At 40.6% G+C, this 15836-nt stretch overlaps 1 protein-coding gene across 1 annotated transcript in view; it reads left to right on the top strand.

The window, feature by feature from the left end:
- The window catches only part of STX12 (syntaxin 12), a 43015-nt gene extending 33123 nt beyond the window's left edge, over positions 1 to 9892 (top strand). Inside the window, exons 6-9 of the mRNA XM_047083392.1 lie at positions 946 to 1051; positions 5720 to 5792; positions 7010 to 7092; positions 8380 to 9892. Coding sequence (XP_046939348.1) covers positions 946 to 1051; positions 5720 to 5792; positions 7010 to 7092; positions 8380 to 8472 — 355 coding nt within the window. The 3' untranslated portion in view covers positions 8473 to 9892. The remainder of the gene's footprint in view (positions 1 to 945; positions 1052 to 5719; positions 5793 to 7009; positions 7093 to 8379) is intronic.
- Positions 9893 to 15836: the final 5944 nt, after the last annotated feature.

Below are 15836 nucleotides of genomic sequence, written 5' to 3'. Positions count from 1 at the left end.
AACTCATTCTTTTAGGAGCAGTACAAGAAAAAAAGCAAACAATTTGCACCTGAAAGACGTCTTCTTTTTTCACTTCTCCAAACTGAATTAACCAATTTCATAGAAATGTATTTGTGGTATTCAGAACTTAAAATGCTTTATCATAGGTACGTATCTGTCTCTCCCCACTACACTGTGAGCACCTCAAAGGTGTGCCTGGTGGGATCTATTTTATTCAGTTTTGTATCTCTAGCGCATGGAGGAAACCCTTTAAATACTGCGGAGATGATGTCTGATTTATGCCTACTATTGGGAAAATGGTTAATACTGGATTTCCAAAGTGTTTTATGTCTAGTATAATATGTAGTGTGCCTTTTTTCTAAATATGGTACCTGAAAAGAAGAGTTAAAACATTTCACTAGCTTTTTATTTTAGTTTTCTTTTGAGAGGCATTTAACCCAAAGCATAACCTCAAGGAATTTTCTGAAAACCAGAGGATGTGATTCTGTTAGACAAATTGGAAAAGCACTGACAGATCACTTAGCCTGCTCTCCTCCACCCATTTAGTACCCGGGAGACCAACACAGCTGGCACTTTGAGAGGGGATGGGCCAGTATGCTTCATTGACTCCAAGTCTCTGTCCGCTTTCCTTGTCTAGTAAGCCCTGGCAAGATTGCAGAATGTGTACCCCCAGCTGGAAAACAGCAAGGAGTCCCGTCCCTTATAATCTTGCTTCATCTCTGCCCATCTCATGCCCATGGGAGCTGAGACTTTGTTTTCTTGGTGTTATCAGCTCTTCGCCTCCAGATAGGAAGAACATGGCCCTCAAGGACTTTGTATTGATACCAGAGGCGTTCGAGCCCTAGTAGTGTCCTTGGATAGGCTCTGCTGGTAGTCGAGATGTTGTAGGCGTCTCGTGTACACCTTAGAGAGGAGGAATCAACTAATGTGCTTGTGTCCTTGCAGCCATGAGGAGTGGAACCAGATGCAGAGCCAGGAGGATGAGGTGGCCATCACTGAACAGGATCTGGAACTTATTAAAGAGAGAGAAACAGCAATTCGGCAGCTGGAGGTGAGAGTCAGGTTGTGTTGTTTGTTTGACTCCGTGTATCTGCACTCTAACCCACCTGGACTTTCTCTCAGTGATTATGAAAAAGCATGAAATGAGTCCTTATGTGATTTGTATATTATATCTCAGTGTAATCATGGCGAATTTGAACTACTCTTACGACAGTACCGGCCACGGTGCCCAAAAAGACTCAAATCCTTTCTTCAATTACCATATCTTACATGGTGTCCACGAGAATGACAGAGCAAGGCATGAAGAACAGAGCAAGGCAAACATATATTTTATTGCTCGTTAATACTTTGCCCCTAGACCTCTGTGTCAACTTCTAGATCAGGTAGGAGTCTATGGAGAGAGCCCCTTTGCTTAATCTGAGTACCTCAGAATAAAGGCAGACCAAAAAGTTTGCTTAATTTTTGTGCCTCCCAAAGTCCAGTCCCAGGTTGTGGATATGAGTTCAGTGCAGAAAAACAGGAACAGTTTTTGAGGTGGGGGTTGAGGGAAAGGTCTCGAGGCCTTTCTTACCTGATTTTCAGGTTAACCTTAACTTATGTAGCGACCAGCATATTCTTTTTTTTTTTTATGTTTATTTATTTTTGAGAGAGAGAGAGAGAGAGAGAGAGAGCATGAGCACACACAAGTGGCGGAAGGGCAGAGAGAAAGGGGGACAGAAGATCTGAAACAGGCTCCGCACTGACAGCAGACAACCAGTGTGGGGTTCGAACTCACAAACTGGGAGATCATGACCAGAGCCAAAGTCGGATGCTCAACCAACTGAGCCACCCACAGCAACCCCATGACCAGTATATTCTTAAACTTAAGGAGTTTTCTCCTCCACGCAGCTAGAAGACTGCCATCCCTGGGGGCAGTGGGGAGAGGGGGGCTGTAGAGAGGAGAAACTTGGAGCGCCTCTATGACCTTCAGCTGTGGCAGTGGCTCTGAACTCTGACTGTACCTTAGTGTCACTTGGAGATTTTTTTTCCAAATGCTCAGCTGTCCTCCCTTACCCACCAACTATTAGTTTCGATTTTGTGAAATTCCTATTTTTTGTATGTTAAAAATGGGCAGATATCCACAAGAAGCCCTGGGCATGGATTTTTTTTTTTTTTTTTTTACAAACCTACCAGGTGATTATAATGGACATTCAGGGTAGAGACTCACTGCCGTAGAGACTATTGGTATTTGTGTTTTTTTTTTTTTTAATGTTTATTTATTTTTGAGAGAGAAAGCATGAGCAGGGAAAGGGCAGAGAGAGAGAGAAAAAGAGGATCCGAAGCAGACTCTGGGCTGACAGCAGAGAACCCAATGTGGGGCACGAACTCACAAACTGAGAGATCATGACCTGACCCAAAATTGGACACCCAACCAGGCGCTCCTGTGTTTTATATATATATATGTATGTATGTATGTATGTATGTGTATGTGTATATATATATATATATGTTTATAATAAAAATATATGTATATATATATATTAAATATTTATTTATTTTTGAAAGAGAGACAGAGTATAAGTGGGGGAGGAGCAGAGAGAGAGGAAAACACAGGATCCAAAGCAGGCTCCAGGCTCTGAGCTGTCAGCACAGAGCCTGACATGGGGCTTGAACTCATGAATGGTGAGATTGTGACCTGAACCGAAGTTGGAAGCTTAAGCGACTGAGACACACACACACACACACACACACACACACACACGTATATAATTTTTACTAATTTTTATTTGTAATTTTTTTTCACTTTTTATTTTCTTTTTTAATTTTTTTTAAGTGTCTGTGTTGAGATGGAACAATTCATCCTCAACTGTGATGATTTTATTGTCTTCAAAGATGTCTTATTTTTTCTCTTTTTCACCTACTGCAACTAATCATCAACTTGGTTCTCTGACATTAGAAATACTGTTCTAGCAGAGAGTCGAGTGAGACATGGAGCTAAGGAAAGGAGTGTAAGGTGGTGGATGTCAGGAGCATAGTGGGCACTTGACAGATTCAGGAACATTAAGTCCAAATGCCTTAACTGGGGCTGGATTTTCCTCTCCAGTCATTTCCTACATCTACTGTACAAACCCTATTCTTTTTTCTTTTTTTAAGTTTATTTATTTATTTTGAGAGAGAGCGTGCGCGCACACGCGCACACACGCACACGCATGCACACAAGTGGGGGAGGGGCAGAGAGAGAGGGGGAGAGAGAGAATCCCAAGCAGGCTCTGCACCATCAGTGCTGAGCCCAATGCAGGACTCAAACCCACAAACCGTGAGATTGTGACCTGAGCCGAAGTTGGACACTTAACAGGCTGAACCACCAGGTGCCCCACAAACCCTATTCTAATGGAAAAACAACACAGTGTTGTGTCTCCTCGACTCTCACACTGCACTTCTAACATTTCTGGCCACCAAACGTGGGCTTTATCCACATGAAGCAATTCTGTAACACCAGCTGGGTGTTTTACAATTTAACCCAATTCTGACACTATCTACCTGGAGTTAGCATCAGATCCCACAGGTTAAGGGCTCAATCCCACAAGACTGCATCCTCTCCACAACTTGGGAAGCCAGTTGTAAGTCTAGGTTGTTACCTGTGCTTCTGACAGGCTGTCAATTGGAGGTTCTCATGGCCTTGGCTTTGATTAATTTGCTAGAGCAGCTTAGAGCTTAGGAAAACAGTAGGTTACTGCTTTATCATAAAAGGTTACAGCTCAGGAGCAGCCAGATGAAGAGATGCGCAGGGGAATGGGTGCGGAGCTTCCATGCCATCTCCACGTGCACCACTCTACCAGGACCTCTGTGCTCACCAACCAGCAGTGTTCTCAGTCCTGCCATTTAGTATTTTTGTGGAGGCTTCGTTATGTAGGCATGGTTGATTAAATCATTGGCTATTGGTGGTTGAGTCAACCTCCAGCCCCTCTGATGAGAAGATTGGTTCCCCTGGCAACCAGCCCCCATCCTGAGGGGCTTTCCAAAAGCCTTGTTCTTTTTTTTTTTTTTTTAATTTTTTTTTTTTTAACGTTTATTTATTTTTGAGACAGAGAGAGACAGAGCATGAACGAGGAGGGTCAGAGAGAGAGAGAGGGAGACACAGAATCCGAAGCAGGCTCCAGGCTCTGAGTTGTCAGCACAGAGCCCGACGCGGGGCTCGAACTCACGGACCGCGAGATCATGACCTGAGCCGAAGTCGGCCGCCTAACTGACTGAGCCACCCAGGCACCCCCAAAAGCCTTGTTCTTAACATAAGCTCAGGTGTGGTTGAAAGGGGTTTCTTATGAATAACGAGAGATAATTTTATCTCTCTTATCACTCAGGAAATTTCAAGGGTTTTAACAGCTCTGCTCCAGGAACAGGATGAAGACTAAATATATACTTCTTATTATAAATCACAATTGCATACCTGTGTTGTAACCAAACTGGGCTCTTTGCTCTTTAACTCTGTTAACTTTTTGTTTATATGGCTTCTCTTTTGCTTTAAGGTACAACTCAAGTCCTACTTCTTCTGCAAGCCTTTCTCTACACTCCTTACTGTACTATTTACTAGTCACTTCCTATATAATGACTTATAAAGAAAAGTACTGATCCCACCCTCTTCCATCCCACCCCAGTAGCTAGTCAGTCTTTCTGTATCTACAGCAACTAGCAGACTGTCCCAACTACAGTAGACTCTTAGAAAGTAATTGAGGTTTTGAGGTGCTGGTAAGAACTCGTCTTGCTAAGCTATGATTAGGAAGTCATGGCTTTCAAGGCATTGTTTTTTATTGTGCCATTCTGAGAAGCAGTATATTGCAATTGAAAGAGCCTGGACTTGGGGCACCTGGATGGCTCAGTCAGGTAGGCGTCCGACTCTCGATCCCAGCTTAGGTCTTGATCTCAGAGTCATGAGTTCAAGCCTCGTGATAGGCTCCATACTGGGCTCCGCGGAGCCTACTTATAAGGGGAAAAAAAAAAAAAAAAAGAGCGTAGGCTGTAGAGATATTCTGGCCCCAACGCTTAGTTTCCTCACTGATCAGCTTTGTGACCAGTTATATAACCTCTCTGAGCCTTATTATCCTCAGAGATACTTGACTTCATACAGTTACTGAATAGTTAATGTAAATATCATAGAGGCATAGTAACATAATGAAAATATGAACTTTTCGTTCTCAGCTCTGCCACTAGCTATCTTTGAGACCTCGGGACAAGTCATAAACCTCTCTGAGCCCCAGTTTTCTGTACAATGGGGATAATATATGTTTCATTTTGTTGTCATGGGTACCAACTAAGTAATGATTAATAATAGCTAACACTTATGAAATGCTTATCACACAGTTCTGAGAACTTTATATCAATTTATTTAGTACTTCTGTGCTTTAGTATGAGATGGGTACCGTCATTATCCACACTTTAGAGGGGCTGGCCCAAAATGGTACAAGACTGTGGAAGATTAAATTCACACAGCAAGACTGTGGGTCCTCTCTAGCTGACATTCAGACTCTAAGAGTCTGTGCTGAATTATCTACCTGGTATAGTTCTTGGCACATAGTAGGCATTTAGTAAATGTTAACATTATTTTCATTTTCTGTTTGTGGAGAAAGCATGATTTATGAGCCTGAGAAACACGTGTTATGTTTATAGCCAAAATTTTAGCTAAGTAGAGGAACTGAATTGTCTAAAATGTTGCCTAATATTAATTATTTTTTGTGTTGCTTAGGCTGACATTTTGGATGTCAATCAGATATTTAAAGATTTGGCCATGATGATCCATGATCAGGGTGATCTAATTGGTATGTATCATTGATACCTTTACCATAAGGTGAGTTAATAGTAGTATTTGTGTATGAGGAAGTCAGTAAGATGTGTCTTAGGAATTTAGGAATGCCATTTAAAAATTATTAAATTTGGGGCACCTGGGTGGCTCAGTCGGTTGGGCATCCGACTTCAGCTCAGGTCATGATCTCATGGTTCACGAGTTTGAGCCCCGCATTGGGCTCTGTGCTGACAGCTCAGAGCCTGGAGCCTGCTTCAGATTCTGTGTCTCCCTCTCTTTCTCTGCCCCTCCCCTGCTCGCACTCTGTCTCTGTCTCTCAAAAATGAATAAATGTTTAAAAAAATTTTTTTAATAAATAAAAATTAAAATTATTAAATTCATTTTCTTAGCCCTTTTCTTATAGTGTCAAATGTAGATGCAAAAGTGAGACCCCCGTGAGTACTCAGCTCAACTTGCCATAGCCTCTTTTTATTTTTATTTATTTATTTATTTATTTATTTATTTATTTATTATTTTTAATGTTTGTTTATTTTTGAGAGAGAGAGAGAGACAGAATGTGATCAGGAGAGGAGCAGAGAGAGAAGGAGACACAGAATCCAAAACAGGCTCCAGGCTCTGAGCCGTCAGCACAGAGCCCAACTTGGGGCTCGAACTCACAAACCGTGAGATCATGACCTGAGCCAAAGCCGGACGCTCAACTGACTGAGCCACCCAGGCTCTTTTTAAGTCTTTGGCTGTTTAGGAAAATAGCTGTTGGCTTCCCAGCTTTTATCTCCAGAAACTTGCACAATTTTGGGATTAGTAACTCTTTTTTTAAGCTTTTTTATTTGGAAATAATTTCAAGTTTAGAAAAGTTGCAAAAATAAAAATACTACAGGAACTCTTTTGTAACCTTTACCGGGATTTACCTCTTAATAATGTTCTACCCCATTTGCTTTATATTTGCTCTAAGTCTTTCTCTCTAAATATATATGTGTATACATGATTTTTTCTGAAGCATTTGTGGGTCAGTTGCATACTTCATAACGCTTTACCACAAAAAGAGTTCAGTATTTATTTCCAAAGAATAGAGCTTATTCTCTTACCCAGTTAGTAACTTTTGATTTCATGGCTGTTGATAGCTGGATAGATGGTGGTCAAACCAGAACCCACAATATCAGGAGTGTGTTTAATTTGCCATCTTGAAACATCGAGTGTGGTAAAAACATCCACTGCCCTTCTTTTTCTTTGCAGACAGCATAGAAGCCAATGTGGAAAGCTCAGAGGTACATGTAGAAAGAGCCACTGATCAGTTACAGCGAGCTGCCTACTATCAGGTAAAAGCAGGTACCAAAGAAAGTCACTGTGCTGCAGATTTATGGGCCATCACAGCTCATTGACACGTTCAGAACAGCTGCAGCCTTTTGCCTGTTAGGTTTGAGCTGGAGGCAAGTGGTCATAATTGCTGTCCCAGTTCCGTTTTTAGTATTTTCCTCCACAGAGAAATCTACAAAAAGACATCAAACCTTGAATAAACTTACACAGGAGCTTCACTGCTACGAGGCTAACCCCATAAGGTAGCATGATACCTAAATCTGGCATAAGGCTAATTTTATATTCTGAGCAGCTAAAATTTGTTTCGATTAGTATAGGAATAGGTACAAAGTAGGACTTTGCAGATACTTTATGTTCACTGTTGCCACCGAGGATGGACATAAAATCAATTCCAGCTGCTATTTGTGAATCATTAGGGGTTTATCATTTGGGGGTTCTTTTTCTATGAATAAGTAGAAGTTAATTGTTGTACTTTGTATGAAATGATACTCTTTTACATATTAGCTGAAACTCCGGATTTGTGACATTTATCTGGATCTTTGTCTCAAACACGCTGAAGGAGCTACTGTTCATTTCCTCTCTGTTTGGTGCTATATTGCTTTTTAGACATAGACAGCATTTCAGCCATTTTCCATGTTCCTGGGTTAGTTATATTTTACCTAGAAATGTTCTTAAAGAAATCTGTATTTAATAATAGTGTTTCCTTTTAAAAACTGAGTGATGGCAACTTTAGTGTCAAACAGTAAAGGAATTATGAAGTAAATTACACACATCCACTCAATATTATATTGTGTGGGAATTAAATTTTTATGCTAAAATGTTAAGTGAGAAAAACATCATACAGTATGATCCCAATTCTGTCAAATAACGATATGCATCGATAAAAAAGATCATAAGGAAATAGAATCAAAATGTCAGCAGTTTTATCCGTAGGTGATTATTTTCTTTCTGCTTGTCTGTATTTTTTACAACAAACATAAAATTTTATAACAGGCATAAAACGTTTATTAAAATACACATGCACAAGTAACTTACTTTATTACAACTAATGCCTAGCAGCAGAGGTATAAACAATCCCTTTGCAAAAATGTGTTAGGAACTAGAACTCGTACTGTTGCCTCCTGCTGCTGATAACTGTCGAGATTTGGGGCATGCCTCTCTCCGTATTCATGCATGGATAGAATTCATTTTGAATTACAAGGAGGCAGATTTATGAAACACCTTGGAGTCTTAGATAAGAAGAATTTTACTTGTTTCACGAGTGTCTCCTTACCTATTTTTCTCCTCAGAAAAAATCTCGCAAGAAGATCTGTATCCTGGTGCTTGTCCTGTCAGTGATTATTGTAATCTTGGTACTTATTATCTGGCAAATTTATAAATGAAGTGATTGCCTCAGAGCCGCCTTCTGCTGAGCTGTTTTCAAGGGCACGTGCTTCATGGAGTCTTGCCAGAACAAACCGATCACAAGAAGAGAGCATACACCAGAACGTCCTGTAATAATTTAGTTAGAAAATAACTACTAACTAGTCCTTGGAATTAGTGACCTATGGAGACAGTATTTATCAATTTGTGTATACATTTTATTGATTTCTCAAATTCAGAATTAATTTATGTGGATTTTGCTTTCTCTTGTGTTCTGATCACCCTTCATCCCAAGTGTTTACTGAAAATTCCATTCTAGATGTTCTTGTTTTGACAGGTGACACTACAGTCTTGTAATACTGTCATTTTGTGTGTATACTAGATTCACCTTTTTACTAGCAACTGAGATAGAATTTCTTTCTGACACCCAGCGCAGCGGAGTCTGTGAGAAACTATATTATAAGCCAGTACTTTTTATTATTTAACATTTTAATTTGAATTCCCAAGAAGCCTATTCTCTTTCTGCTTGGAAAGATTATGACAGTGTATTTAACTGGAAAGTGAAACACTGCACATTTGATCCAGATTAAAAGTGTCTATGTGAGCTGGCCACTTATTGGGGTTCCTGTTAGTGGGGCTTAAAGTTTACTTTATTATTTCCTAATGTCATCCACAGCAGTTCATCTGTACACACACTAAACCATCTTGTTCACTTTGATAAGAGGTTAATTTAATTAACATTACTGTGCTCTCTGGGGTCCCTCTCCCCATGTCTGTATAGAAAGGGAGAATTAGACAAAGCATGCTTTTGGAAAGCAAATAGGAATTGTTTGGAATGATTTAAACTTTTTGTTGTTGTTCACTTGTGGTTCTACATTCCTGGCGAATGATGAATGTTGCTGTCAAAAGGCTGCCCCTTACCCATGAGGGTTGCGGGCCGTTTGATGGCAGGAAGATTTTTAAAGGCTAGACTGAAGTTGGTTTAAAATTTATTTCCATGAACCTGGTGATACAGAAAAGGTTCATTTTTGTAAATAATACTGGTTTGGAATAGTGATGTTAGACTTACCCTAATTTATGAACAAGAGATTAATCTCCATGCGTAGTTTTAGACAAAAAAAAAAAAAAGTTTCAATAAAAGATTGCTGTCTTGTAATATAAATGTTGTCCACTTCCCTTTTCCACACAGGTCTAGAGAAGTTAAAGGGAATGTAATTTCTGTAGACTCACACATAAATGTGTTTTGGGCCAATTTCAGTTCATCCTTTAGTGAATTAGAGGATTGGGCTACCCTGGATATATTTATATTCATTTCTTCCACTCCCTTTAATGTTAATCTCCTTTTACCAAACTAATGTGAATAGTAGGGAAACAAGGGCCCAGATGCCTAAGTTTCTTTGTACTCTTGCACTCCTTAATACAAATAAACATTTTAAAAACTTTTGTAGTAAGTTTTTATGAGTTAACGTCTGATGCGGTAGCTATGAGGTTATGTGCTGTCCTGAGAAACGTTGAGACCCGCAAGAAGCTGGAGATCGGGTGAGGGCTGGTTTGGAGGTGGAATAAGGGCCGCTGCTGCCCATTCCTTGAAAAACAGAATGGAGCTACTGCGGTGTCAGTGGCCCAAGCGGCAGCTTCAGGGCTAATTGCTTGGTTCTACAATCATGGCCCCTTCAGCTCCAGATTAAAGCTGGACTCGGATGCATCATTTGTAACATTTCAGGCAAGAAAACATTCTTGATTGTGAAAAACAGTTTCAGTGTGGGTTAAATGAAGCTATCATAGTTCTGTTCTATAATGCTATGTAATCTAGTGGTCGTGGTACCTAGCGGTCATGGGTAGCAAATATGACCTTGGCTAGAATTCAAATGGCTTGGAGTTTGTGGTAGTTGCCAAGAGGTTGTGGTAGGTGGTCTTAATAAACGTGTTCACAGAATCCTTATCTGTGCCTTGTTTGTCTTTGGGGGGGGGGGGAAGGGGGCATCATGGTCTAGGATGGTGGTTCTTAACCATGGCTTCCCATCAGAAACTAAAAAATACTGATACCTAGGTGCCCCTGCCACAGGTCTAATTCAGTTAGCTTGGAGTATATATAGCCTGGGCATTTAAAAGCTCGAGATAATTCTCATGTGTAACCATGGTTGAGAACCATTAGTTTGGAGGTCAAAAACTAGACGAGTGGGGTGCCCGGGTGGCTCAGTCGGTTAAGTGTCCAACTCTTGATTCCTGCTCAGGTCATGATCTCACAGTTCATGGGTTTGAGCCCCGTGTCAGGCTCTGCACTGGTAGGGCAGAGCCTGCTTGGGATCTTCTCTCTTTCTCTGCTCCTCCCTTGCTCGCTCTCTCTCTCTCTCTCTCTCTCTCTCTCTCTCTCTCTCAAAATAAATAAACTTAACAAACGGGGGCACCTGGGTGGCTCAGTCAGTTAAGCCTCTGACTTCGGCTCAGGTCATGATCTCACAGTTTGTGAGTTTGAGCCCCACATCGGGCTCTGCACTGACAGCTCGGAGCCTGGAGCCTGCTTCCGATTCTGTGTCTCCCTCTCTGCTCCTCCCCTGCACATGCTCTGTCTGTCTCTCTCTCTCTCTCTCTCTCTCTCTCTCAAAAACAAACATTAAAAACAAACAAACAAAAACCCTTAGACCGGAGTACAGAAAAACTGAAGAATCTTGGCTCTGCCATTAAATCGCTGTAGTTATTTGGACAAGTCTTTTAACGTATGAGCCCCAAGTTTTCTCAGTACCTCTCTTCTAGCTGTAAAATTTTCTGATTATAAGGATCACAGGGGTTTGGCCTGAACATAACAAATTGTTGCCCCTGTATTATTTTCATTTTCTCTTCCCCTTTCTCCTTCCTTTATGGAATGTTATAGAAACACTAAGCAGATCTACCATTCTCTCAAGTGAATTAAAACTGTAGTACTATATAGGGTAAAGTAGAAATGTCATTCTGGGCCCTTCATCTGGGAATGCTCCAGAACAAGAACTTGGTAGCAGCTAGACTCCTGCTTTCAGAGAATGTTTTGTCTTGTCTTGTTTTGCTAAGGGGTGGTGATACACTGCCTTCTACCATTGGACAAAAATATCAAATTGGAATTACCATTGCATCAGTGCAAAGTAAAACACCCTAAGTGTCCTCCATTCATTTTTTAAATTGAAGCATAATTGACCTACAATATTCTAAGTTTCAGGTATATAACATAGTGATTTGATATCTATGTACATTATGAAATGGTCACCACAAAGGTACCGTTACCACCTGTCACCAAAGTTTTTTTTTAATGTTTATTTTAGAGAGTGTGTGTGTGTGTGTGTGAGAGAGAGAGAGAGAGAGAGAGAGAGAGAGGGCGGGGGAGGGGCAGAGAGAGAGGGAGACAGAGGATCTGAAGCAGGCACTGTGCTGACAGCAGAGGGCCCGATGGGGGGCTTGAACTCACGAAGTAGAGATCATCACCTAAGCCAAAGTTGGACACTAAACCGTCTGAGCCACCCTGGTGACCCAAACAAAGTTTTTACGTTATCAACAATATTATCTGTGCTATGTATTATATCCCCATGATTTATTTTATAACTGTCAGTTTGTACCTCTTAATCCCCTTCACCCATTATGCATACCCACAACCCCTCCCCACTCTGGTAACCTGCAGTTTGTTTCCTGTATATAGGAGTCTGTTTCTATTTTGTTTTCTTTGTTCATTTTTTTTTTGTTTTCTAGATTCCATATAAGTGAAATCATACAGTATTTATCTTTCTCTGACTTATTTAATTTAGCATAATACCCTCCACATCTGTGTTGTTGCAAATAGCAAGCTTTCATGTTTTGTGTGTGGCTGAGTAATATTCGTGTGTGTGTGTGTGTGTGTGTGTGTGTGTGTGTTCGTGTGTGTGTACACATACCCCATCTTTATTCATTTATCAATGGACACTTGGGTTGCTTCCATATCTTGGCCATTGTAAATAATGTGATTAACATAGGCATACATATGTGTTTTTGAATTAGTGTTTTCATTTTTTTCAGATAAATACCTAGAAGTGAATTGCTGGATCATATGGTAGTTCTATTTTTTTTTCCTATTTTTAATTTTTTTGAGGAACCTCCATACTGTTTTCCATAGAGGCTATACCAATGTATGTCCCCACCAACAGTGTATAAGGGTTCACTTTTCTCCACATTTTCACCAACATTTGCTATTTCTTGTCTTTTGGGGACTAGCCATTCTGACAGGCGTGAGGTGATATCTCATTGTGGTATTGTTTTGTATTTCCCTGATGATTAGTGATGTTGAGCATCTTTTCATGTTGACCAGCTGCATGTGTGCTTAGAAAAATGTCTAGTCATGGGGCACCTGGGTGGCTCAGTCGGTTACGCGTCCGACTTCGACTCAGGTCATGATCTCGTGGTCCGTGAGTTCGAGCCCCGTATCAGGCTCTGTGCTGACCGCTTGCTCAGAGCCTGGAGCCTGCTTCAGATTCTGTGTCTCCTTCTCTCTTGGCCCCTCCCCCACTCACACTTTGTCTCACTGTGTTTCTCAGAAATAAATAAATGTAAAAAAAAATTTTTTTTAAATGTCTAGTCAGGTCCTCTGCCCATTTTTTAATTGAAAAAAATTTATATTGCATTGCATGAGTTCTTTATATATTTTGGATGTTAACCCCATATTGGATATATCATTAGCAAATATCTTCTCTCATTCAGTAGGTTGCCTTTCATTGTATTGATGATTTCCTTCACTGTATGAAAACTTTTTAGTTTGATATAGGGACATTTGTTTATTTTGCTTTTGTTGTCCTTGCCTGAGGAAACAGGCTAAAGTCAATGTCAAAGAGCTTACTGCCTGTTTTCTTCTAGGAGTTTTATGTTTCAAGTCTTACATTTAAGTCTTTAACCCACTTTGAGTTTATTTTAATATATAAGAGAGTCTGGTTTTGCCGATACCACTAATTGAAAAGACTGTCTTTTTCTCCATTATATATTCTTGCCTCCTTTGTTATCGACTAATTGACCGTGTAAGAAGTAGTTTTTCTTTGGACTCTCTATTCTGTTACATTGATCCGTGTGTCTATTTTTGTGCCAGTACCATACTGTTTTGATTACTATAGCTTTGTAGAGTTTGACATCCAGAAGAATGATACTTCCAGCTTTGTTCTTTTTGTTCTTCTTTTTAAAAATTCCAGGGGCGCCTGGGTGGCGCAGTCGGTTAAGCGTCCGACTTCAGCCAGGTCACGATCTCGCAGTCCGGGAGTTCGAGCCCCGCGTCAGGCTCTGGGCTGATGGCTCAGAGCCTGGAGCCTGTTTCCGATTCTGTGTCTCCCTCTCTCTCTGCTCCTCCCCCGTTCATGCTCTGTCTCTCTCTGTCCCAAAAATAAATAAACGTTGAAAAAAAAAATTTAAAAAAAAAATTCCATTCTTGGGGCACCTGGGTGGCTTGGTCGGTTAAGCGTCCGACTTTGGGACTTCGGCTCAGGTCACGATCTCACGGCCCGTGAGTTCAAGCCCCGCGTCGGGCTCTGTGCTGACCGCTCAGAGCCTGCAGCCTGTTTCAGATTCTGTGTCTCCCTCTGTCTCTGCCCCTCCCCTGTTCATGCTCTGTCTCTCTCTGTCTCAAAAATAAATAAACGTTTAAAAAAATTAAAAAAAAAACTCCATTCTTTTTTGGGGGCTCTTGGCTGGCTCAGTTGGTGAAGCATGTGACTCTTGATCTCAGGGTGGTGAACTTGAGTTCCACATTGGGTGTAGAGATTACTAAAAAATAAAATTAAAAGGGGCACCCCGGTGGCTCAGTTGGTTGAGCATTTGACTTCAGCTCAGGTCATGATCTCACGGTTTGGTTCATGACTTCAAACCCTGCACTGGGCTCACTGCTGTCAGCATGGAGCCCGCTTCAGATCCTCTGTCCCCTGCTTGCATTCTCTCTCTCAAAAATAAATAAAACATTTGAAAAAATAATAAAATCTTTTTAAAAATCTATTCTTTTTTCTTCTTATCCAGAGGCTATCTTTAATCATGGGCATGAAGCTTTTGCTTGTGATCACTAAATGCAGACCAAAACCCAACTCAGATTTCAGTCTATCCTGTTTCCTAAGGCTAAGACTCACCTGCTTCTCCCTGCTTTTTCTAAGTATGTTAAGGGTATCCCTAGGTTTCACAGGATTTTTCAGTATTGCTTTACAGTGCTATGAAATATGACTACTTTATAGATTCTCCATTTAATCAGGATAGAGTTTGAAAGGTGTTGATACCCAACCTCTGAACCTACTTTTAGGCCAAATGAGTAGTTCATTTTAGTACTTCTCCAAGATGAAATGTGATTAACAATGTAGCACCTAATTTTTAAGGGATAAACTTGAAATGATAGGATTTTTAATGTTGGACTGTGATTATGGACCAAGTTTTTACCAGTCCACGGAGAAATGAGAAAAATGATGTAGTGGGCTTTTTCAAGTACCATCTTTGAGTCTGAGATGATCTTTCCCACTTTTTAAAAAGGATATCTCAAGATTGTAAAAATGAAAAGGTGATGTCAGAAGTCTTAATTTTTAAATCTCCTTAATTGGCAAAATAAAAGTTGACACCTGGTATTATTCCCCGCCCCTGGTCCATGACATCTCTGATGTCTGTGAGACATTCATCTAGACCAGCCCCATCACTTTACAGTTGAAGGAAGTTGGGCCAGGAATGGCAGTCTAATACAGGAATTTAAAAGCTTGAAGAAGTGCTCTACATGTGCGTGGTCATTTGTGGCATAATGTTTGAGCCCTTACTACTAGTAATTTCCTATGCTAAATATAAATTTGGTATGCTTCTTGTCTGTTTTTTATGGATTCGGAAATGGAGGCATAGTAAGTAACCTGCCCACAGGCACACAGTTTAGGAATGATGGAGCCAGGATTTGATCCCAAGCACTCAGGCTTTGAAACCACACCTTGAGACACTCCACTGTGTCTGTGTATCACTGGTACAACTATCCTGCTCACCTCTTTCATGAAGCATTCTCTGGAAGTATGGAGTAGTGGCAATTTCTGCCCAACTTTTCAAGAACATCTTTTCTTCGGTCAGGACCCTGTGAACTTTTCATTCACCACTCTGCTAAATGAAGCCTCCTGTCTGTATTATCTATACACCAACACAATTTTTTTTCAATGTCCCCATTTGATCACTCACAAAGATGTTTTAAGAAAGTTTTCTGACCTGAATATCCTCCTAATTGTCTTTAGGTTCTATTCTAAGGAGGTCTCAGAGTCTAAGAAATTAATCTTAGTTGAGATACCAAAATCCTAAGGCAGCTGGCCCATCAGTCTTTCCATTTCAGTGACTGCTGCCCTCCAGTTTGCTGATCTATGCTGACATCATTGGCGCCCAAACAAAGAGCATTTTGCTTTATAAG

Source organism: Lynx rufus, unplaced genomic scaffold (assembly GCF_022079265.1).
Source record: "Lynx rufus isolate CCGP_SWC_20201006 ecotype Redwood Valley unplaced genomic scaffold, mLynRuf1.p SCAF_2, whole genome shotgun sequence".
NCBI lineage: Eukaryota > Metazoa > Chordata > Mammalia > Carnivora > Felidae > Lynx > Lynx rufus.
Note: the sequence above shows the minus strand (reverse complement) of the source record. Positions and strands in the feature narration are given on the sequence as shown.